At 40.3% G+C, this 24,501-nt stretch overlaps 1 protein-coding gene across 6 annotated transcripts in view; it reads right to left on the bottom strand.

Moving 5' to 3' along the window:
• The window catches only part of nuf2 (UF2 component of NDC80 kinetochore complex), a 66,557-nt gene that overhangs the window by 26,926 nt on the left and 15,130 nt on the right, over positions 1–24,501 (bottom strand). For 3 of the 6 annotated variants that reach the window (XM_069937816.1, XM_069937814.1, XM_069937815.1), the window contains 4 exons: positions 3,324–3,451; positions 2,627–2,701; positions 1,977–2,053; positions 706–767 (listed from right to left, as the gene is read on the bottom strand). In XM_069937816.1, coding sequence (XP_069793917.1) covers positions 706–767; positions 1,977–2,053; positions 2,627–2,701; positions 3,324–3,446 — 337 coding nt within the window. In that variant the 5' untranslated portion in view covers positions 3,447–3,451. Of the gene's footprint in view, positions 1–705; positions 768–1,976; positions 2,191–2,626; positions 2,702–3,323; positions 3,452–24,501 lie in introns of those variants that run through there. The other 3 variants (XM_069937818.1, XM_069937817.1, XM_069937819.1) reach the window with 3 other exon arrangements.

Here is a 24,501-nt window from a genome sequence, read left to right as displayed (position 1 = left end):
AACAAGGGTGCTGTGCAGAAGAACAGAGGGGAAGCCACACAAAAAAACAGAGGGAGGAGGAATGACAAGGTGCCACAGTGTACAAGGATGGGAATGTATGGACATGTCATTAAGGGTGTGAAATGACTGATTGTCTTTTTTTGTAAATAATTGATGACGAAAAAAGACCATTTTTGAAATAAAAATTACAGATTCAAATTTCAATTGGATCAACAAGTTACTGTAGCAAATAATTTAAAGCTGAGTATCAAGAAAATTAAGAATGTCACTTTGCAGTTAGGGCTCCTGACAAATTGAAACAATTTTCATCCATCTGGCTATTTTCTTAGTAACAAGTCACATTTTCCTCTAAGGTATCACTTAATTTATTATTGGCTTTGCTATACTTGCCAATACAGAAGAGAATGACAAACTCTCATTTATGTGTCTGTAGGTGCATTCAAATAAATGACTACTTTTGAGAAATTCATGCTTTTAAAAAACATTTAATTTAATATAAACATTCAATCTGAGTGACATATTCAAATTTAAATAGGAGCAATGTGAATTTGAGTCTTAAAATAATTATGTAATTAACAAAATGTAATTGGTTTTTATCTTGAAATGAAAATGAGAGATGAAGTTGTCTAATGTCTCTGATGTCTCTGCACCCATTGGAACCAACCTAGTTTTAATATGAAAATTGGAATTAATTTGGAAACTTACTAGGGCTCAAGAGGTCAATCATCACAAAATTTGGAATTGCACATAGTGATGTCAAACTCTGCCTGAGTGAGACAAAAACATGATTAAAATATGGCTTACATCAAATGATACAGCGAAAAAAAAACTAACAATGTCTTTTCTTTGCAATTTTACTTAAAGAACTCCAAAGGATAAATTCTATTTGTATTTTGACAAATTTAAATACAATTTATTAGTTCAAACATATCAAAAAATAATAACATTCATTAGCTAGTTTTCAGATTCAATCAATAATATGGACTTGCATGAATACAGCAAGAAACTCTTCCAATCTGATCACTGATTTAAAGAATTCAGAGCTGAGACTAGTACTAATAGCTGGTATATTCTTTTGGTCTTTGATCATCTTACCTTCAACTTTAAAGCTAAAAGACATGATCAATTTCTCCAAGGTTGATAATACCTTGGAGAATCACAAATACAAGTAGTGTTAAGGAAACTTTAAATGCAGGAAACCCTTGAATAATATTGGCAGGGATGGCTGGTGTCCCAAAAAAATAGGGCTCTCGATTTTCCATAAAGCAGTCACATCATCTCAACTTGTATCAAGAAAATTGGAAAAAGGGGTTTATAAGATCTGCACAATTTCCATGATAGCAATTTTTTTTTCACTTCTCAAATTTTTGTGTGGTGATTTGCAAAGGAATATTCCACTACACTGTAAATTTTAAAGACCAGTTTTAAAAGTAAACAATTGGAAATACTATTTAATTAATACACAAAGTATTAAATAATGCAAGACAACCACACAAAGAACGACCATTGGATCACAAAAGAAAATTGATTTAATAAGTTTTGAACAAACATTTAGAAGAACTTTAAACATCAATAAGTGCATGCAATAAACTGCCAATCAGCATAATGGAAACAGAAATATTAGAACCTATTAAATACTGTGCACCACCTAGGTCAAATACAGTGGATTGGCATTTAAGAACAATGAATGAACATTCTGGAGTACAAACTTATGAAGGAATCATTCTTGGGAATGCTGTGATTTAAGTTTCCTGTATATAATTACCAAAGCAAGATCCAAAAAGTATACTGAGGTTAAAAATCTGCATTTAACTAATTATTGCATATTCAATGTACTTTCTAGATCACGGGGGCTTAAGTCTAGAATCAGAAAGAAAATAAATGCCAAACCAGATTTCAGAAGTCACACTCATCAGAACAACTTGGATTTTCATGCACACAAAATGGCTTATTCTATGTACCACCTCGATACTTACATGCAAACATACAGATTCAATATCAGGACACAGTTTTCAAAAAGTTGAGGATAGGGTAGGTTTTCAGCTCCAGGCAGCTAGCCACAGGTAAAGAAGACAGATTGATTAAGGTCTCTCACATTCCATTTGAATAGCACATTTGAGAAGTTGGGTTATAGAAGGTGATATGAAACTAGAAATGTTCTTCAAAAACACATTGTCCATAATAATGAGTCTAGGAAACAGAGTAAAACATGTAACTATTGTTTACATCATTCTGCAAGAGTCATTGCTGGCTCTAATATTAAACATAATCAACCCAAATAAAACAACAGAAGTTTCTGTAGGTGTCTCGATATGAAAGTGGGTAAAAGTGAATATTTTTTTCCAAATTAATGGACAAGTCCACCAAACCAAACTGCAACAAATCAGAAAGATGAATGATACCTGATTATACTATAAGGAAATGTACATTTAAGTGGGAGTTAATAATATATTCATAATCAAGTCGTTGTATTGTGAACAATGCCCAATTCATGTAGTTAGCAATTTTTACCTAACACGCTGAAAAACGAGACTACACTGAATATTACCAACGTATAATGGTTAGTACATATGTAGAGCAAAGAACATAAAATACATTGGATTCATACTTTTTAAATTTTACTAACCATACAAATGCAATCTGGTCGTGTATCAAAGATGCGCTGTAGAACTCTCACATACAAGCGCTGCACAGCTTCTGGCTAATTGAAAGAAAAAAAATTAAAGTCCCATTCATACAGTGCAATCAATTTGAATTATGATCATTTAAAGCAAAGACAGTATTAACACAATAGTATTTTTCAAATACGAATTCAAAATGTCTATTATTTATTAATCAATGTGATTCAATAGAACACAATCAAAACACTTCCAATTCTTCAACCCAGTTCACATTATACAACAAAGGAAATCTGAGGCATCTTGACCTCCAGCTCATAGTGTAGTTTATAATGTTTTAAATGTTAAGATGCATGAATGCCTTCAGAAACAAAAACAATTTGATTTCAGAGAGAAATTGAAAATTTATTTACAACATTTACTGAACTTTAAGATCAGCCATGATCTCGTTGAATGGCGGAGCAGGCTCGAAGGGTCGAATGACCCACTCCTGCTCCTATCTTCTATGTTTCTATGTTTACTATGGTATACAAAAATTAGCATTGAAATGAATTAGTGAAGATTTTGATTGCTGATATAGACACATCCTTTCAGCTGTAAAGCAACACAATGCCACAAAAAGTATATGTTCTACATTGTTTGGCCTTACAACTGAATGCACTTGTGCATGGAGGTGACTTGATAAAGGACAAAAAAAATGCTTACCTTTGATATGTCAGCTTTTGTGAAGTTGTTGGCTTCTTGTCCACTTAAAATGTGTTTGCGACAATAATTTATGATGTAATCAAATTTCAAAATAGGAAAAGGACATCTGTTTTCCCCCTCCATTTGAACTGTTAAGAAAAGAGATGTTTTCTTAGCCTTAATTAATTTCCCAACTAAAGGGTCAATTTTTCTGAATTATATTTAAGATTACATTTAATAGTTTCACATTCTTTTGACCACACAAGTAAATTCACTAAAGACAATTCTATAAAACATTGAATATTTTTTAAATTTTTCAAGAAATCATTAAAAGGAATTTTAATTCTATCTGGCATTCTTTAACAATTATTACATCTGTAAAATATTCAAACATTTCACAAGAGATGAGATACCAACTTAAAAAAAGGAAGCCAAATCGAGGGCTGATACCAAAGATGTACATTAAGAAAAATCCAAATTGAATCTTAATTTAATGCTTTTTATTGCGGAAGAAATTTCATGTAGAAATTTAGGCCAACAGCCTATTTTAATACAACACATACACTTGACTATTTGTGGTCAGCAAAACATAAAATTTGGAAACCAAGTTGTAGCTTTAACTGTAATCAAGGATGTTAGCAGTTGTCAATGGTGCATTTTTCTTGCAATTAGACAAAAATAATTTTTTAACCTCAAAAATTTGTAATAAATGTCCAGATGTGGATTGCAATGGTTTATTCCATACTCTAATCCCATATTCTGTCAAAGCTTGTTTGATTATCTGCATATATGTACGTGCTTATAGAAGTAGATTTCAGAGTTGGATAGAAGTGGAGACGGATGCCTGTATACATGTGAAATAATGTCTGTAAAACGATGCTCATGGTCTCCAAACATAAGTGGCGCAGTCACTAGGATTCCTGCAGGAAGGGGATTCAAACTAACTATCTTAAATTACTCTGAGAGAGATACCCACAGAAAAGAGAGAGAGAAAGGGAGAGGAGGGAGAGAGGCTGTGGTAAGAACGGGGTATAAATGAGAGAACGAGAGAGATAAGATATTCTGAAGACATTGAAGCCAGAACAAAATAAAAGTTGAAATTGGAGGCATTCTAGATTTGTTTCAGGGATATACCAGTGAGAGCACTTGCAAATTGTTCAACATTGTATGATATCTATATATATATATATATATATATATATATATATATATAAATATATAAATAATAAACAAAATATGTTGTGCAAGAAATTAGCTCCGTCATGGAAAATCATCCTAGCAAAGATCTCTCTCTTTGGCTTGGCTTCGCAGACGAAGATTTAAGGAGGGGTAAATGTCCACGTCAGCTGCAGGCTCGTTTGTGGCTGACAAGTCCGATGCGGGACAGGCAGACACGGTTGCAGCGGTTGCAAGGGAAAATTGGTTGGTTGGGGTTGGGTGTTGGGTTTTTCCTCCTTTGTCTTTTGACAGTGAGGTGGGCTCTGCGGTCTTCTTCAAAGGAGGTTGCTGCCCGATGAACTGTGAGGCGCCAAGATGCACGGTTTGAGGCGAGATCAGCCCACTGGGGGTGGTCAATGCGGCAGGCACCAAGAGATTTCTTTAGGCAGTCCTTGTACCTTTTCTTTGGTGCACCTCTGTCACGATGGCCAGTGGAGAGCTCGCCATATAACACGATCTTGGGAAGGCGATGGTCCTCCATTCTGGAGACGTGACCTACTCAGCGCAGTTGGATCTTCAGCAGCGTGGATTCGATGCTGTCGGCCTCTGCCATCTCGAGTACTTCGATGTTAGGGATGAAGTCGCTCCAATGAATGTTGAGGATGGAGTGGAGACAACGCTGGTGGAAGCGTTCTAGGAGCCGTAGGTGATGCCGGTAGAGGACCCATGATTCGGAGCCAAACAGGAATGTGGGTATGACAACGGCTCTGTATACGCTAATCTTTGTGAGGTTTTTCAGTTGGTTGTTTTTCCAGACTCTTTTGTGTAATCTTCCAAAGGCGCTATTTGCCTTGGCGAGTCTGTTGTCTATCTCGTTGTCGATCCTTGCATCCGATGAAATGGTGCAGCCGAGATAGGTAAACTGGTTGACCGTTTTGAGTTTTATGTGCCCGTTGGGGATGTGAGGGGGCTGGTAGTCATGGTGGGGACCTGGCTGATGGTGGACCTCAGTTTTCTTCAGGCTGACTTCCAGGCCAAACATTTTGGCAGTTTCCGCAAAACAGGACATCAAGCACTGAAGAGCTGGCTCTGAGTGGGCAACTAAAGCGGCATCATCTGCAAAGAGTAGTTCACGGACAAGTTGCTCTTGTGTCTTGGTGTGAGCTTGCTGGCGCCTCAGATTGAAGAGACTGCCATCCGTGCGGTACTGGATGTAAACAGCGTCTTCATTTTTGAGGTCTTTCATGGCTTGTTTCAGCATCATACTGAAGAAGATTGAAAAGAGGGTTGGTGCGAGAACGCAGCCTTGCTTCACACCATTGTTAATGGAGAAGGGTTCAGAGAGCTCATTGCTGTATCTGACCCGACCTTGTTGGTTTTCGTGCAGTTGGATAACCATGTTGAGGAACTTTGGGGGGCATCCGAGGCGCTCTAGTATTTGCCAAAGGCCTTTCCTATTCACGGTGTCGAAGGCTTTGGTGAGGTCAACAAAGGTGATGTAGAGTCCTTTGTTTTGTTCTCTGTACTTTTCTTGGAGCTGTCTGAGGGCAAAGACCATGTCAGTAGTTCCTCTGTTTGCACAAAAGCCACACTATGATTCTGGGAGAACATTCTCGGCAACACTAGGCATTATTCTATTTAGGAGAATCCTAGCGAAGATTTTGCCTGCAATGGAGAGCAGCGTGATTCCCCTGTAATTTGAGCAGTCTGATTTGTCGCCTTTGTTTTTGTACAGGGTGATGATGATGGCATCACGAAGGTCCTGAGGCAGCTTTCCTTGGTCCCAGCAGAGCTTGAAAAACTCATGCAGTTTGGCATGCAGAGTTTTGCCGCCAGCCTTCCAGACCTCTGGGGGGATTCCATCCATACCTGCTGCTTTGCCACTTTTCAGTTGTTCAATTGCCTTATATGTCTCTTCCCAGGTGAGGACCTCATCCAGCTCTAGCTTTAGGGGCTGTTGAGGGAGTTGGAGCAGGACTGAGCGATTGGCACTGAAAAGAGATTGGAAGTGTTCTGACCATCGGCTGAGGATGGAGATCTTGTCGCTGAGGAGGACTTTGCCGTCTGAGCTGTGCAGCGGGCTTTGGACTTGGGATGAGGGGCCGTACACAGCCTTTAGAGCCTCGTAAAAACCCCTGAAGTCGCCAATGTCCGCACTGAGCTGGGTTCGTTTGGCAAGGCTAGTCCACCACTCATTTTGGATCTTGCGGAGTTTGCGCTGAAAATGGCTGCATGCGCGATGGAAGGCTTGTTTCTTCTCTGGCCAGGACGGCTTTGTAAGGTGAGCCTGGTGGGCAGCTCGCTTCTTTGCCAGCAGCTCCTGGATTTCCTGGTTGTTTTCGTCGAACCAGTCCTTGTTTTTCCTGGAGGTGAAGCCCAGTACCTCTTCAGTGGATTGCAGTATGGTAGTCTTCAGCTGATCCCAGAGGGTTTCAGGGGACGAGTCCGTGAGGCGGATTGCATCCTCGAGCTTTGCTTTGAGGTTTGCCTGGAAGTTTCCTCTCACTTCGTCTGACTGCAGGTGTCCAACATTGAACCTCTTTCTGGGGGCTTTACTGTTCATGGACTTTGGCTTGAAGTGAAGGTTGAGCTTGCAGCAAACCAGCCGGTGGTCAGTGTGGCATTCCACGCTGGGCATGACCCTGGTGTGGAGCACATCTCGTTTGTCTCTTTCTCGCACCAGGACGTAGTCCAGGAGGTGCCAGTGATTGGATCGGGGATGCATCCAGGTAGTCTTCAGGCTGTCCCTCTGCTGAAAAAGGGTGTTTGTAATGACAAGCTGCTGTTCTGCGCAGAGCTCCAACAGGAGGCGCCCATTGTCGTTGCACTTGCCAACACCATGCTTGCCCAGGATTCCTGGCCAGGTTTCTGAGTCTTTGCCGACACGAGCGTTGAAGTCGCCAAGGATGACAATCTTGTCGGCTGTAGGGGTGCGTTGAATGAGGTTGCGCAGATCAGTGTAGAACTTGTCTTTTTCTGCTTGTTCCGCCTGGAGGGTTGGAGCATAGACACTGATGAGGGTGATGCGACGCTTGTTTTGAAGGGGGAGTCACATGGACATAATCCGGTCCGAGTGGCCTGTCGGTAGATTTTCGAGTTTGGAGGCAATGGAGTTCTTGACCATGAAGCCTACACCAGATAGGCGTCGTTCATCCATAGGCTTGTCAGACCAGTAGAGTGTGTAGCCCGCGCCGCGTTCTTGGAGGCTGCCTACATCTGCAAGGCAGACTTCACTGAGAGCGGCTATGTCAATGTCAAGTCTGAGGAGTTCATGTGCGATGAGGGCAGACCGACATTCAGGTCGGTGGTTGTCAGACTTGTCTAGCATGGTTCTGATGTTCCAGCATGCTAGCTTGAGTTTGTAATCATCTTTTGAGGGGGAGGACGTGGAGGGGGAGGACTTGGACATGTCCTCGGGCCTGCGCACAGGAGCTTTTAGGTGGAGTGCAGTGTGCGCAGTACTGGCCCCACCCTTTACACCCATGGTTCGTGTGTGTGCCGTGGCCACGCAAGCTGGGATGTGGCAGCGAGGTCCTGCCCCTGTCTGGGCACAGGGAAAGCAGTGGCGGCCCCGGCCCCGGTCCGGGCAGAAGGTAGGTGGCGGCGGCCCCGATCCGGGCAAGAGCAAAGGGGAGGCGGCGGCCCTGGCCTTGGTCGAGTGAGGCAGGCAGAGGCCCCAGTCCGGGCAGAAGCGAGGGGGAGGCGGCGGCCCCGGCCTCGGTCGAGTGAGGCAGGCGGAGGCCCCGGTCTGGGTAGAAGCGAGGGAGAGGTGGTGGCCCCGGCCTCGGCAGAGCGAAGCAGGCAGAGGCCCCGGTCCAGGCAGAAAGAAGGAGGTGGCGGCCCTGGTCCGGGCACAGGGAAAGCAGCGGCGGCCCCGGTCCGGGCAGTATGGTCCGACCTAGGAGGGGAGGCAGGGCCCTCCAGCCCGGGTAAGAAACTTGCATAGGAGAAGGCCACTCCGATATAATAGCAAAGATACCACTGAATAAAACTACACAAATTCTGAAACCAGAACCAAGGAGAGGTAAAAACTGAGATGCAGGTCTTGCAGCATCCATAGGAGAGAAAGATATGTACCAACATTTTGGGCTTGAGCCTTTCTTCAAGGATGCTGACTGATCTGCTGAGTTCCTCCAGAATTTCTGTGTTTTTACTATAATCGCAGTGTCTGCAGAACTCTGTTCACTACAAAGAAAAGTAAACCAATCCCAAATGCTCCTTGCATGATCAGGAAAGCGTGTCAAAATGCAAAACAATTGATCCTGAAGAAGAGGAAAGAGTTTAACGCAGCAAAATCGATTCAATGGAAGAAAGGCTATAAATTTATGTTAAGATATCCAGCGGCGCTTAAAATAGTTATCCCAGAGCAAAGCAGACTGTTCTCGGATCCGGAGAAAGCACGAAAATTTGCAGAACGCCTGCAAAACAGACAGAGAGATGAAGAGATACAACAAGAACAAGAATGACATATATTAGTTTTCTTCTTTATATGAAAATTGTCAAGTAAGAACTAAGAAGGGGAAGAAAGGAAGTAAAGGGGGGATTAAGAGGGTGAGCTTTGTTATATGTGAAGATCTTAGTCTTTTCTAGAGGGGGCTGGGTGGGGGTGAATAAAAGTCACTGCAAAATCAGTTGACGCTTGCGAGCGGGTTTGCAATCCAAATGGAGAGGGGAGATGTGGTTGCCCGGCAAGGGATAAGGGGCAACTCAGAGGGGGATGGGGGGGCATTTGGGGTTAAGGGAATTTTAGATATGGGAATAGTGGAAATATTTTATGTTTTAGAAGTGTTGTCTTACAGTGCTTTCAAAAAAAGAAAACAGAAATGGATAAGGAGGAAAGGTGGTGATGAGGAAGCGGAAAGGAGAGGTAAACAATTTATGAAATGCCCATGTTGAACTATATGACTATAAATATTAATGGAATACATAACCAAATCAAAAGGAAGAGGCTATTAAATTTACTGAAGAAAGAAAAAATTGATATGGCGTTTGTGCAAGAAACACATCTAACTGAAGTGGAACACAAGAAATTAAGGAGAGACTGGGTAGGGCACATAACGGCAGCATCATATAATTCAAAAGCCAGAGGAGTAGCTATATTAATCAATAAAAATGTACCAATCAAAATAGAGGAAATAATAGATCCAGCAGGGAGGTATGTAATGATAAAGTGTCAGATATATTCAGAATTTTGGAATTTGCTCAATGTGGAAGAAATTTCACCTAATGAAGAGGATCTTCATTAAAATTGAACTACCGAAATTGCAAGAAGAGGATCAAAAATTTATGCAAGATATCTTTTTGAAGATTTCAGATATGCAGGGGAATATACTGATAGGAGGGGACTTTAAGCTTAATTTGGACTCAAAGATGGATAAAAGTGGGAAAAAGACTAGCAGAAAGAAGAAAGTAACCAAATTTATGGTTAAATCAATGCAGGAAATGCAACTTATGGATATATGGAGGAGACAACACCTAAAGGAGAAGGAATACTCATATTATTCAGGTAGACATAAAACATACTCAAGGATAGACCTGTTCCTGTTATCAGCCCACATCCAAGGGAGAGTTAGGAAAATGGAATATAAAGCTAGATTGTTATCAGATCACTCACCCCTGTTATTAGCAATAGAGCTGGAGGACATCCCACCGAGAACGTACAGACGAAGATTAAACTTCATGCTACTTAAAAGACAGGATTTTAGAGAATTCATTGAGCGACAAATTAAAATGTACTTTGAAATAAATACAGAATCAGTGAAATATAAGTTTCTACTATGGGATGCAATGAAAGCGTTCATCAGAGGCCAGATAACAAGTTATGTAACTAAGATGAAAAAGGACTACAATCGGGAAATAGAACAGCTGGAAAGGGAAATAGCAAGAACAGAAAAAGAATAAGCAATATACAACAAAGATACAACAAAAAAAAGAGAATTGGCGGACAAAAAACTAAAATATGAAACACTACAAACATAAGGTGGAGAAGAACATAATGAAGACAAAACAGAAGTATTATGAGCTAGGAGAAAAAAACGCATAAAATACTAGCTTGGCAGCTTATGACAGAACAAACTAAAAGAACGGTATTGGCATCAAGGAAAAAGGACAAACAAATTACATATAATCCAACGGAGATCAATGAAAATTTCAAGGAATTCTACAAGCAACTATAATCGAACTGAGAACGAAGGAAAAGTAGACAAAATAGATGAGTTTCTAGCTAAAACTGAACTACCGAAATTGCAAGAAGAGGAGCAAAATAAATTAATAAAACCATTTGAAATAGAGGAAATACAGGATATATTAGAAAAACTACCGAACAATAAAACGTTGGGAGAGGATGGACTTTCAATAGAATTCTATAAAACATTTAAAGACTTATTGATTCCTTCTCTCCTGGAAGTAATGAACCAGACTGAAGAAACACAAAACATGCCAGATTCATGCAAAACAACAATAATTACAGTAATACCAAAGATGGGGAAAGATCGACTAACACTAGCATCGTATAGACCAACATCTCTACTTAACACAGATTATAAGATCTTAGCTAAACTATTAGCAAACAGATTGGCCAACTGTGTACCAAAAATAGTAAAACTAGATCAAACTGGATTTATTAAGAAAAGACGAACAACAGACAATATCTGTAAGTTCATTAACTTAATCCATGCAGTACAAGGAAACAAGACGCCAACAGTGGCGGTTGCCTTAGACGCAGAGAAAGTCTTTGACAGGGTAGAATGGAATTATTTATTCAAAGTACTACAGAGGTTCAACCTACCAGAGAAATATATTATTGGATTAAAGCATTATATAAAGGATCATTGGCGAAGGTGACAGTAAATGGATATATATCAAATCAATTTAAATTATGCAGATCAACTAGGCTGGGATGTCCACTATCTCCCTCACTGTTCACGTTAGCTATAGAACCACTGGCAGAACTGATAAGAACAGAAAATAAAATAAGAGGGATAAAAATAAAAGAGAAGGAATATAAAATCAGACTATTTGCAGATGATGTCATAGTATACTTAACAGAACCAGAAATATCAATGAAAGAATTACATAAGAAATTGAAGGAATGGGGAGTCACGTGATGGAGTAGGGGGAGTCACGTGATGGAGTAGTGGCCGGACGGTGAACTCCAGCCCTCTCCAGAAAAGTCGGGAAAAACAAAGGAAAACACAAAGGCACAGAAATAAAAGTTACAGAAAAGTGAGTATAAAGGTGGAAAGAAGATGGCGACAAAAAAAGAAAAATCGAAAGCAACGGTAAGAAGAGAGGAAGAGAAGACAAAGGAGGAAAAAGGTGAAGGCCTTACCTGTCCGAAGAGGCCCGCTGCGGAGAGAGAAACCCGCTCCCTCAGGTCGGTAAATAACGGACTACAAAAATGGCTCGCAGAGCCGAGTAAAAGTGCGCAACTGCGCATGAAAAAAAACACACCGACGGGAGGGGGGACCAGCTGGGGAGTCGATCTCCACAGCCGGCAACGACAGCTGCAGAACACCTGCAGCAAGAAGAGACCACAGAAGACAATAGAAACAAGAAAGAAGAGGAGGAAAGGGCACCAAAGAAACAACAGATGGTCAACCCAGAGGAAGAAGAAGAGGAAGAGGAAGAGTACAGGGAAATAGAAGAAGAAAAGAAAGGCAAGGTAAAGGATATACTTGCTCTTATTAAAGGATACATGGAGTCATTTAAAGAATGGCAAACACAGGAATTTAAGGATTTAAGAAAAAGAATAAACAACACAGAAGAGAAAATAAATAAAATGGAGATGACCTTAACAGAAATGGGAAAGAAAATGGACAAGATGGAAGAGCGGGCAGTAGCAGCAGAAATGGAGGTAGAAGACTTAAAAAAGAAATTGGAGAAATCTAATAAAAAAACTAAAGAGACACAAGAACTACTAGCTCAAAAAATAGATACAATGGAAAACCATAACAGAAGAAATAACGTAAAGATAGTGGGCCTTAAGGAAGATGAAGAAGGCAAGAATATGAGGGAGTTTATAAAAGAGTGGATCCCTAAGACCCTAGGATGTCCAGAACTACAGCAAGAAATGGAAATAGAAAGGGCACATAGAGTATTGGCCTCTAAACCACAACCACAACAAAAACCAAGATCTATTGTAGTAAAATTCCTAAGATATACTACAAGAGAAAAGGTACTGGAGAAGACAATGGAAAAAGTAAGAGAGGGCAACAAACCACTGGAGTATAAAGGGCAAAAAATCTTCATTTATCCAGATATAAGTTTTGAACTCCTAAAGAAGAGAAAAGAGTTCAATACAGCAAAGGTGATTTTATGGAAGAAAGGGTATAAATTTATACTAAAGCATCCAGCGGTATTGAAAATATTTATTCCAAGACAACAAAACAGACTATTCTCGGATCCAGAAGAAGCACGAAAATTTGCAGAACAATTACAAAAATAGACTGAGGGAGGAAGACGGGTAATGAGAGTAAAAATGATCACGATTGATATGTATGTGGGTAAAGACAAAAATAGACTGAGGGATGAAGACGGGTAATGAGAGTAAAAATGATCACGATTGATATGTATGCGGGTAAAGAGGTATAAGAGTGAATAGAGACAATGAGCATACATGAATGTATCTGTACTTAGAGGAAAATATAGATAGTATAGACAAGAATTAATAAGGGAAGGTAATGGAATAGAGAGAATAAGGAGGGAATTAAAAGAGTGACCTTTGTGACATATGAAAAGTGAAATCTTTTCTGGGGGAGGCGGGGTGGGGGGAAATAGCGGTCACTGCAAAATCAGTTGATGCTTGCGAGTGGATTCGCAAATCCAAATGGAGAGGGGAGATGTGGTTGTCCGACAAGGGATAAAGGACAACTCAGGAGGTGAAGGGGAGATTGGGGATAAATAAGATAGAAATAGGAGAATAAGGAAAATGTTGGATGTTGTAGAAATGTTGTCTTATAAAGAGTTGAAAATAAGAAAACAGAAATGGAAAAGGAGGAAAGGTAATGATGGAAAAACGGAAAGAGAAGATAAACAAAATATAAAAGGGCTACGCTGAACTATATGTCTTTAAATATTAATGGAATACATAACCAAATTAAAAAGGAAGAAACTACTAAATTTAAATGAATAAATGTATTCCATTAGAAAAAATAACATATAGGTTAAGAAATAATATTGAAATATTCGAACAAGTATAGGAGCCTTACATTAAATACAATAGCGAAAACCTACCGGGGACAAACATTACCTAAGTTGATGGAAGGAGAAGGAAAGAAAAGAATGGACTCAGTAGAATTCCTGGTGTAATTTTGTTGAATGACAACATTGTCTTACTGGCTTAATGCAACCTAGATTGTATACCTAAAATGGATGAGAGGGGGGGTGGGGGGGGTGGCTTGGGAGGAGGGGGAGGGGGGGAGAAAAAGTCACTGTATATGTGTGAAAAAGAAATAGTGTATATCATGGCTAATGTGATTTATGGTGTGAAAAATAAAAAAATTTAAAAAAAAAGAAATTGAAGGAATATGGAGAAGTATCGGGGTACAAAATCAACACAAATAAAAGTGAAGCAATGCCAATGAATAATGTGGATTTCACAAAGTTTAAGAAAGAATCACCATTTAGATGGCAAACACAAGCAATTCGATACCTAGGTATATAACTAGATAATAATCTAGGCCATCTATACAAACTAAATTGTCAGTCATTAATGAAGAAATTACAAGATAACTTAGAGCATTGGAAAGACTTACCACTAACACTGATAGGAAGGGTAAACTGTATTAAAATGAATATCTTCCCAATGATATAATACCTATTTCAATCATTACCAATTCACCTAACAGAGAAATTCTTCAAGGAGCTAAAGAAAATAATAAGGAAATTCTTATGGAAAGGGGGGGAAACCGAGGATAGCACTAGATAAATTAACAGAATGGTACAAACAAGGAGGCTTACAAGTAACAAACTTTAAGAATTGTTATAGAGCAGCACAATTAAGAAACCTATCAGATTTTTATCAAACAAGGGAAAAACCAGATTGGACCAGATTAGAGCTATTGTCTTTCATTATTGTACCATGAGTTTCTGCTAATAAAAGCCATGATTATTGTTCGAAAAAAAAAACAAGTATACCATTTTGGATTCTGTTGGGGGGGGGGGGGAAGAGAGGGAAATGACCTACCAGGAACAAGCCACAGTGATCAGGTCTCTGGCCCAGAGTCTGATCCTGTGGCTAAGAAGGGAAGAAAGGAGAAGAGGCAAACTGTAGTGATGAGATTCCATAGTTAGGGGGCAAGTAAGAGGTATCAAGCATCCCAGATATTATGTTACCTCCTGGTGCCAGGGTCTGAGATATCACAGATTCAGTTCATGGCATTCTCAGGAGGGAGGGGGAGCAGCCAGTTGTCATGGTCCTTGTAGGAATCAATGACATGAGTAGAAAGGGTGAGAAGGTCCTGCAAGGAGAGGTCAGGGAGTTAGTGCCAGGCTGAAGGACAGGACCCCCAGAGTTATAATCTCAGGATTGCTAGTGAGGTTAGAAATAGGAGGGTAATGCAGCTTAACATGTGGCTAAAGACAAGGTGTAGGAGGGAGGGCTTCAGGTTTCTTGATCATTGGGCTCTCTTCCAGGGAAGGTGGGACCTGTTTCGACAGGAAAGTTTACATCTGAACTAGAGGGGAACTAATATCCTTGCAGGAAGGTTTGCTAGTGTTGCTCCGGGGGATTTAAACTAGATTTGCGGGGGGATGGAAACCAGAGTACCAGAGCAGATAGAGCAGTAGAAGAGGGAAAAGATGATTTGAAAATTACATGCACCGTTAGAAGTCAACAGGCTGTATGTGGTGGAAATGTTCTCAGATGCACCTATTTCAATACAAAGTATTGTAGGAAAGTCAGACAAGCTTAGAGTGTGGATTAGCATATGGAATTATGACATTGTGGCCATTCACGAAGCTTGGTTGTAGGAGGGGCAGGACTGACAGCTCAATGTCCTGGGGTTCCATTGCTTCAGACGAGATAGAATGAGGGATGATGAAAGGGGGAGGAGTGTCAGGGAAAATATCACAGCTGTGCTCAGGCAGGACAGACCAGATGACTCGTCTACTGAGGCTATGTGGATGGAGCTGAAGAATAAGAAAGATACAATTACACTCATAGTTCTATTATAGATCGCCCAATAGTTAACGAGAATTGGAGGAGCAAGTCTGCAGGGAGATAGCAGATAGCTGCAAGATTGTGATAGTAGGAGATTTTAACTTTCCACATATTGACTAGGACTCCCATACTTTAAGAGGGGTAGATGGCTTGGAGTCTGTCAAATGTGTTTAGGAACATTTTCTAAATCAATATAGATGTACCAATTAGAGAGAGTGCAATATTGGATTTCCTATTAGTGAATGAAACAGGACAGGTGACAGAGGTATGTGTAGGGGAGCATTTTGGGTCTAGTTAGTTTCAAGTTAATTATGGAGAAGGATAGGTGTGGGCCTTGGGTTGGGATTCTAGATTGGACAAAGACCAATTTTGAGGAAATGAGAAAGGATCTTGAATGCATGGACTGGGATAAGTTGTTTTCGGGCAAGGATGTGTGAGGTAAGTGGAAGAACTTCAAAGGTGAAATTTTGAGATTAGAGTTTGTATGTTCCTGTCAGGATTAAAGGCAAAGGGAACCTTGGTTTTGGAGGGATATTGGGGATCTGATTTAGAAGAAATGAGAGATGTGAACAGCGAAGATGGTTTTCAAAGTTTGCAGAGGGATCTGGACCATCTGGAAAAGTGGGCTGAAAAATGGCAGATGGCATTTAATGCAGACAAGTGTGAGTGTTGGATTTTGAAAAGAAACCAAGAAAGGACATACACGGTAAATGGTAGGATACGGAAGAGTGTGGCAAAACAGAGGGACCTGGAATACAGATACATAATTCCCTGAAAGTGGTGTCACAGGTGTATTGTGTTGTAAAGAGAGCTTTTGGCATATTGGCCTTCATAAATCAAAGTATTGAGTATAGGTGCTGGGATGTTATGGTAAGGTTGTGTAAGACTTTGGTGAGGCAATATTTTGAGTAGTGTGTGCAGTTTTGAAAAACCCAACTACAGGAAAGATATCAATAAGATTGAAAGAGTGCAGAGAACATTTACTAGGATATTGCCTGGACTTCCAGAACTGATTAACAGGAAAAGGTAAAACAGATTAGGAGCACCCTGGAGCGTAGAAGGCTGAGAGGAGATTTGATAGAGGTATTTAAAATTATGAGGGGGATAGACAGAGTAAATGTGGTTAGGCTTTTTTCCACTGAGGAAAGATGAGATACAAACCAGAGGACATGGGTTAAGGGTGAAAGGGGAAAAAAGTTTAGGGGGAACATGAGGGGAACTTCTCCAGACAGAGAGTGGTGGGAGTGTGGAAGGAGTTGCCAGCTGAAGTGGTGAATGCAGACTCAATTTTACGTTTATGAAGAATTTGGAAAGGTATATGGATGGGAGAGATATGGAGGGCTATGGATTGGGTGCAGGTCAATGGGATGAGGCAAAAAAAATGGTTTGGCACAGACTAAAAGGGCCAAAGGGACTTGTATCTGTGCTGTAATGTTCTGTGGTTCTAACAAATGGAATGTGTTGGTGTTCCTTTGCCAGATAATCATTCACTGGTTATCCAGACCTTGCTGAATTGCACGCTCCCAAGACGTGCAAACTTTTGCAATGAGAAAAATCTGATTAACAAACAAAAAACTATATATAGAAGAGGTGACTTTATATAGGTATATAGTATATGCTTTATATAGAATATGAACCAGAGCTCCTTAGTTAGTTTTTAATTATTAATATGATTAAAGTATACATTACTCTTTACAATTAGCTTATGATTCATATTCTGTATGTTAATTCATTAAGTTTGATTACTATTTTCCATTCTATTTATGATAGGTAATATTACTTAAAAGAAAGTAAACTAACAAATAATATCAAAGAAGATACAAAAGTTTCTACTATTGCTTGTTTTGTCTCTCCAAAGCAAGAATGTAGGCCTGAAATACCACATTTATAAGATGAGATGGAAGGGTAAGTGGAGGAAGGAGACCAGCAAAATTGTGAGATGCAGCTGTGGCTACTGGAACCATAGTGACATGATGAAATAACCACGCAAGGTGTTTTGAGTGAATCAAACGGATTTACTCTTAAGAACCCACACAAACTTTTAACATCCTGAATCATGCGCCTGACAAGCACTGTCGCCATCACGCACTGACGTCTTAGCCAGTTCAATGCCTTCTGGGAGTTGTAGTGCCGCCATAGCGCAGCACACCAGCCTCATGCCCCCCCCACCCCCACCTTCAGAACCGGCAGACAGGTTTGTTTGTCTTTTAGGTGGTCACCTCTGAGACAGGCTGTTGGCTGCTGCAGTGGGGAAGTCTTGTCCACATAAGCTGGTTTAAGCCTGTCAATAGTGAAAGACCGTGGCTTCCCTTCAATGTCCAAAATCCAGATCGACTTAATTTGTTTGAGTATCCTATAAGGTCCTTCGTAAGGCGTCTGCAAAGGTAGATCAACCGTTGGCCTACAGACGAAGATGTATTCGCACTTTTTGAAGTATTCGGGCACAAAGGAAAAGTGTTCTCCTTGTGAAGATGGTTGTAAAGGGGTAAATTTTCCTACAGTCTCCCTTAACCTGGTCAACAGTTCCTTAGGATTATCATTGGAGTTGGAATGGTAGGGGACGAACTCTCCTGGGATGACTAACAGTGTGCTGTACATGAGCTCCACAGATGAACCTTGGAGGTCCTCCTTTGGTGGTGTTCTCATGCCCAGTAATACTCAAGGCAACTCATCAGTCCAGTTCAGGCTGTCTAACAGAGCCATCAAGGCCAACTTGAGATGTTGATGAAATCTTTCCACCATTCCATTAGCCTGGGCATGATAGGCATTTGTATGAGGGAAATGATGAGTAACTGCTGGGAAGGACTGCAGAGGTGCCTTAGTATGCTATGCCGCTGAACATTTGCTTTCTGGCAGGCAATGCAGGACCTGGCCATTTGTGCAACGTCTTTTTTAAAACCGTGCCACACGAACCTGTTGGAAACCACAAGAACGGTCGATCTAATCGATGGATGTGAGAGTATGCAGAGTCGAATACTCGACGTTTCCATGATGCCAGAACTACTGGGCGTTGGTATATATCACAGAGGAGTAGTTTGCCATGAACTCAAAACTGGACATTTTTCAATTGCAGGTTCGTGATTGCAGTCCAATAAGCATTCGTCTCATGGTCATGTTCTTGGGCTGCACCCAAAGGTATGTAGTCAATACCTTGATTTACAGACCAAACCTTAAGAGCAGAACAAGACAGTGCATTAGCTACTACATTGCCTTTTCTGGAAATATGTGGAACATTCTGAAATGAATGATAGTTGCTATTGTCATCATGCTGACCAGGGCTCTGCAATCTTGGAAAACATAAATGTTATGGGCTTGTGGTCAGTGTACATAGTAAAATCTCTGCCCTCCAAAAAAAAACCCAGAAGTGTTGAATAAACAAGTAAATGGCCAAATGTTCATTATGAAAAGCACTGTATTTCTTCTATGCTTCACGAAGATGGCAGCTGAAGAATGCTAATGGTTTCCATTGCCCATTGACATAGTGATGAAGTGCACCTCCTACGACCATATTGGAACCATCTGTAGATGCATTTAAAACTGGGTAACTGAGCATAGTGGCATGAGTCAGCAATTCTTTTGTCTTCAAGAAGGCATTGTTTCCCTCTTCAGTCCAATGGATTGTTCTGGCATTTTCAGACTGTAAATCGAAAATAGGCTTCATGATATGGGCTGCTCCTGGAAGAAACCGACAATAAGTATTTACCATTCCCAAGAATTTATGTAGGCTTTTAACCATAGCAAGTTTTGTGTATTTGGTAATGCCCTCAACTTTGGATGGCAGCAGGGTCACGCCTTCCGGAGTAACCCTATGCCCCAAGAAATCAAGGGGTTTGTCCAAAAACACATTTTTCTGGATTGATGGTCAGACCAAATTCTTGAAGACGAATAAAAAGTGCACTAAGATGTTCTAAATGTTCCTCCTTGGTTGTACTGGCCACCAAAATGTTTTCAAGATAAATGAAGACATTGGTCATACCACATCCTAAAGCATCCATCACCTGTTGAAATGATTCGGCAGTATCTTTAATCCAAATGGTATTTGTAAAAATTCTATCAACCCAAACTGGGTAATTATTGCTGTTTTTGGAATGTCTTCTGGCTCTAATCGTACTTGGTGATAGCCACACACCAAGTCTATTTTGGAGAAGATTTTCGCTCCATGCAAATTTGCCAAGGAATCCCGAATATGAAGTATTGAGTAACGATCTGGAATGGTGGTGCCGTTAAGCTGCCTTTAATCTCCACATGGTCACCAACCTCCATTGTGTTTTGGGACTATATGTAATGGAAATGCCTAGTTCCACCATCTTGGCAAACTCTTCCTTGGCTAAACGCAGCTTCTCTGGAGGTAAGCGACCCATTTTAGCATGGATAGGTGGGGCCTTAGTACAAACGTGGTGAGTAAAACCATGCTTTGCAGTCAAGGCAGAAAATTTGAGAGTAGTAATCTCAGGAAAATCTTCCAACAGCTTTGAGAATTCATCTACTGGTTTACTTAATATTTGGAGGCACAGGGCAGAGATATAGGCATTTGCCAGAGGAATGGTCTGAAAAGTAGTTTCCTCTATTAGCCTTTTAAGTCGACAAGGAGTGAATGAGCCCAAAGAAAACCTGCACTAAGCAAAAGTCAGGATACTGCTGCAATAATGAATGGCCAAGTGTAAACAGGATTCTCAAACTTGGCTAAATGTAAAGATGATTCTCAAACTTGGCCAAGTGTAAATATGATTCTCAAACTTCACATTTATCTTCCTGGTGCCAAAGGTCGGAATTTTGGAACTGTTAACTGCTCATAGTTGCAGGTCTGGGGTAGAATGGCATGTGTCAAAACCAGTGGGTAGAAATACACTAACTTCTGATTCCATGTCCACCAGAAATTTTCACTGGGACAACTGATCCCATACATACAGGAGACTTGCAGGTTTTTTGCCAACAGCCACAGCTCTTACTAGCAGTTGGCCTGGGCGTTTCCTGTAAACGAGCAGGGTGGAAGGGATTTGCGGGTATTTACTCCCCACTGCTTGTGATAATAACATCAAGACGAGATGTCCACAGGCTACTTCCCCATTTTGGGGCATTGTCTGTTTGTAGGGAGTGATGTGCTAAGAGCACTAGAGTGCCACACGGGGTCAAAAAGTGAAAGGGTTATTTGTGCAGACTTGTCTTTCCTTGCTGTCCTTTTTAGCCGCTACATCCCTTGGGTAACAAGAGCCTAATATCATCTGACATTCGCTCTAAAAAGAGCTGCTTGAATAGCATATTGGGACTTTCGCCAGATACCAGGAACAGCCATTCGTTCTGAAGGGACACAGTCTCCCAACCCATCGAGATGTAGCTGTTTGGCTGCCCTTTCACTACAGGAGATACCATATTCATGTAATAAAAGTGCTTTTAAAGCATCATACTTGCTGGTATGTGGTGGATCCCGTAGGATGTCGCCGACCCTCTTAGTGACAGCCTGGTCCAGAGCACTGATGAGATGAGTGGTGTCAACTTGACTTTGTCAAAGCTGAAACTGTTGGAACCACAGTTCAAGCTCAACTGTTCCAAAAGGTGGTAGCTTCACAGCAACGGCTGTAGAGTCCATGTTTGTCCTAAAATACATCTTTTGGACTTGTCAGGGTCACCAATTGTGGCCACTGGAATCACAGTAGTCACGATGAAATAACCACGCAAGGTATTTTTTTGAGTGAATCAAACAGATTTACTCTTCACAACTCGTACAACCTATTAAAAGCCAGAATCATGCGCCCGACACGCAGTGATGTTATCACGCACTGATGTCACATAGCCAGTTTGATGCCTTCTGGGAGTTGTGGTGCTGCCATAGTGCCGTTACACAGCCAAAGAAACCAAGTAATACCAAAATGAAAGCATATGAAGAGAAAAGTGAAGAGAATATGCAAGTGCATCTGGTCAGACACTGGCATCATTACAGATACAAATCATTATCTTAGAATTATATTTGTTCGATGGTGATCGGACAAGCATCAGCAGGCTACAATCTGGCAGCAAGCAAAAGGAACCAAGTGAGTGTCTTCATTGAGAGGTCTTTTTGACAAGGCAAACACAAGTTGCAATGGTAACTATGCTGTCAGGCCTCCCTAACCCATTGATTGATGTGATGATCAAGGAGCATGGTAGAAATGACCTCTAGGCTCCTGCAACATGTTACATGAAATCAGATTGCTATGAGCTATTCTCTGGAAAACACAGAAATGCTGGAGGAAATCAGCAACTTGTTAATCTGCAGGGATCATGTACTGCATCCAGTACTCTCCTTGTGGTCAACTGCACATCGGAGTTAAGCACATTGGCTCTGTCTGCCATAATAGCTGAGACCTCTCAGGAGCCGCCAATTTCATTTCCCCGCCCCATTCCCTCGCCTCCTCCCCCTGCTCTTTCCTTCACCCCAGCCTTTTAATCAGGCGCCTGCCTGCTTTTCACTACACAATGTTTCAGACCTGAAACATTGATTATATAATCTTTACCTCCTATGTACACTGCGAGACTTGCTAAGTTCCTCCAGCATTTCTGTGCCTTTACTACAATCACAGCATCTGCAGATTTTCGTGTTTCACACTATTCTCTGAAGACCATTCGTATTTTCCTTGCTTGGGTTCAATATGAACCCCCTCACACTTTCTTATGTGGATGTCAGTTGTGGTGGAGACAGATCATTACCACACAAAGTCTGAATCTACATTTTCACATCTTGATCTCTGCTGTATGAGTGTAGCTTTTTGCTTTTAATATAACAGCCATACGTCAAGATGCAACACCTTGATATCCTTGTGGAGGAGGATGCCACACTTCAGAACTTTGCTGTTCACAAAGCAACGATAAGCCATTCATAAGCAGTTTTCTAGAGAGAGAGAGCGACAGAGATGCTACCCAGATGAATAGAGATGTAGCAAAGCAAGTAGTTTACTGTTCAGCATTAAGGTGGAGGAAGAACATTTCTGCCAAAAGTTTCTTCACTGTCAAATCAACGTTGATCGATTACATGTCAAGTTCATTCAGAGCTTGTTTTCAAACAACATGTTCCAGGAATCTAGCCTGAGTATACTCTATGAATTAATCCAAACTACTATTGTCAATTGATTTCCCAGTCTACATCAATAATAAAGCTACTTTGATTATTGTGTTAACTTTTACACAATGCCTCAGTTTTGTTTCCCCCCTTTCTAAATAATACAGGTGACTGCAAACTATAGAGCTTTTTCAACTCTTATTATAATTTACAACACTGGTTTTATTTTCCATTTGATAAGCCAAGATAATTTCCTTATGTTATCCATTGTTAGAACTAATCATCCAACTCACACTCCCCATTTCCATCTCTTTTCTCAATACAAGCATCCTGAATAAATAATTCACAACTATTAATGTCTATTTTAAAATAATTCATTTTTTTGTATTATTGATATGTCTATCATCTTACAAACACATTTAACATTCAGGTTTAGCATTTTCTTTTATTTAATTTTGATTATTGATAAACTAATGGCATCAGAATGAGAGCAACACAGAATATAAAATTTCTAAACTCCAGTTTATATATTCTGCCCCCCCCCCACCCCCTGCCCCAAATCAGTTACATAGTCAGACTGCCCATCCTACTTATTGGCTTTGGTCTCACCCAAACAGGCAATTTTCAAAAGGTTAAAATGCCTACATCACTGCAATTGTGGTTCCCATGTCTTTCTAACCCAAATTTGCATCCTTCATTCCCTAACAAATGGGCACATCCAAATCATTATCTATTTTAAAACCGTGTGAGTGTACCTTGGCTAATTCAAACCAAACTAATTTTTATTGCAAACAACTTGGGAAAAGTCACAATCATTAAAATATTGACACTAAGTCATTAAAGAGTTAATCAGGAAAGTCAACAGATAGCAGGGTCAAATGCAATAAAAACGAGCTGGAGAAACTCAGTATGTCACAAGGCATCCAGAGGAAGGGTTTCTGAAACATCACTAAATCCAGGCAGGAACAAGTTTAATCCAAATAATGTCATGAAATATCCATATAAAGTCAAATTCCGAAGGCAAGAAGTCGGACAGAAGTAGTATGGAAATGAGTACTTTTTATTACTTTCAATAATATACTTGGATTATGCAACCATTGTCAATAATTATTTACTATATACTCATTATTCAATTAATTCAGTTAACATACAGTTAATTCAGTTATTCACTTTTACCTTTGAACAATTATACTCAAAGCAAGGACAAAAGATAAGGGTGGCAAGACATGATGTATCACATGCTAAGGATACAGGATAGGGAGAATGGGTAAAAGTTAATGGTGGCAGAATATCATGGAAAATGTGGTTTGAAGGATGATTAGATAAAGGAATGAGAAATAATGGTGGCAAATTGAAGATTGGCATGCTGTTACGATAAAGGACATGATTGATCGAACAAGGTTAGAATTTAACATAAAAAGAGGATGCATGCTGTGTTCAGAGGGTTTTGATCAATGATTTGTTCTCTGACTGCCCCAGCCTTTACTTGCAAATAAAGGTTTAACTTTGCTGAAGAATTCTCCGCGTTGCCCGACTCGTATTTGGACATCTACAAATCACAACAGTAGCCAGCACTATTGGGAGAGAAAATCCACAAAAGAATCTTCAAACCAGAGTTCAAATCAAGAACCCAAGACACTTCTAGAGCACAAACCAAAATGGAACAGCAAACAGATTTCAGATTAAATAATTAAAGAAATGTAAATAGAAAAAAGAAATGTAAACAAACTGACTGTGCAATACAGAGAATTTTTTTAAATCAATAAAGTGCAAAAGTAAGAGTTCTTAAATGAGCCCGCTTGAGTTTTTGTTGAGGAATCTGATGGTGGGGGGACACAGCTGTTCCT

This window comes from Narcine bancroftii, chromosome 5 (assembly GCF_036971445.1).
Source record: "Narcine bancroftii isolate sNarBan1 chromosome 5, sNarBan1.hap1, whole genome shotgun sequence".
NCBI classification, from domain to species: domain Eukaryota; kingdom Metazoa; phylum Chordata; class Chondrichthyes; order Torpediniformes; family Narcinidae; genus Narcine; species Narcine bancroftii.
Note: the sequence above shows the minus strand (reverse complement) of the source record. Positions and strands in the feature narration are given on the sequence as shown.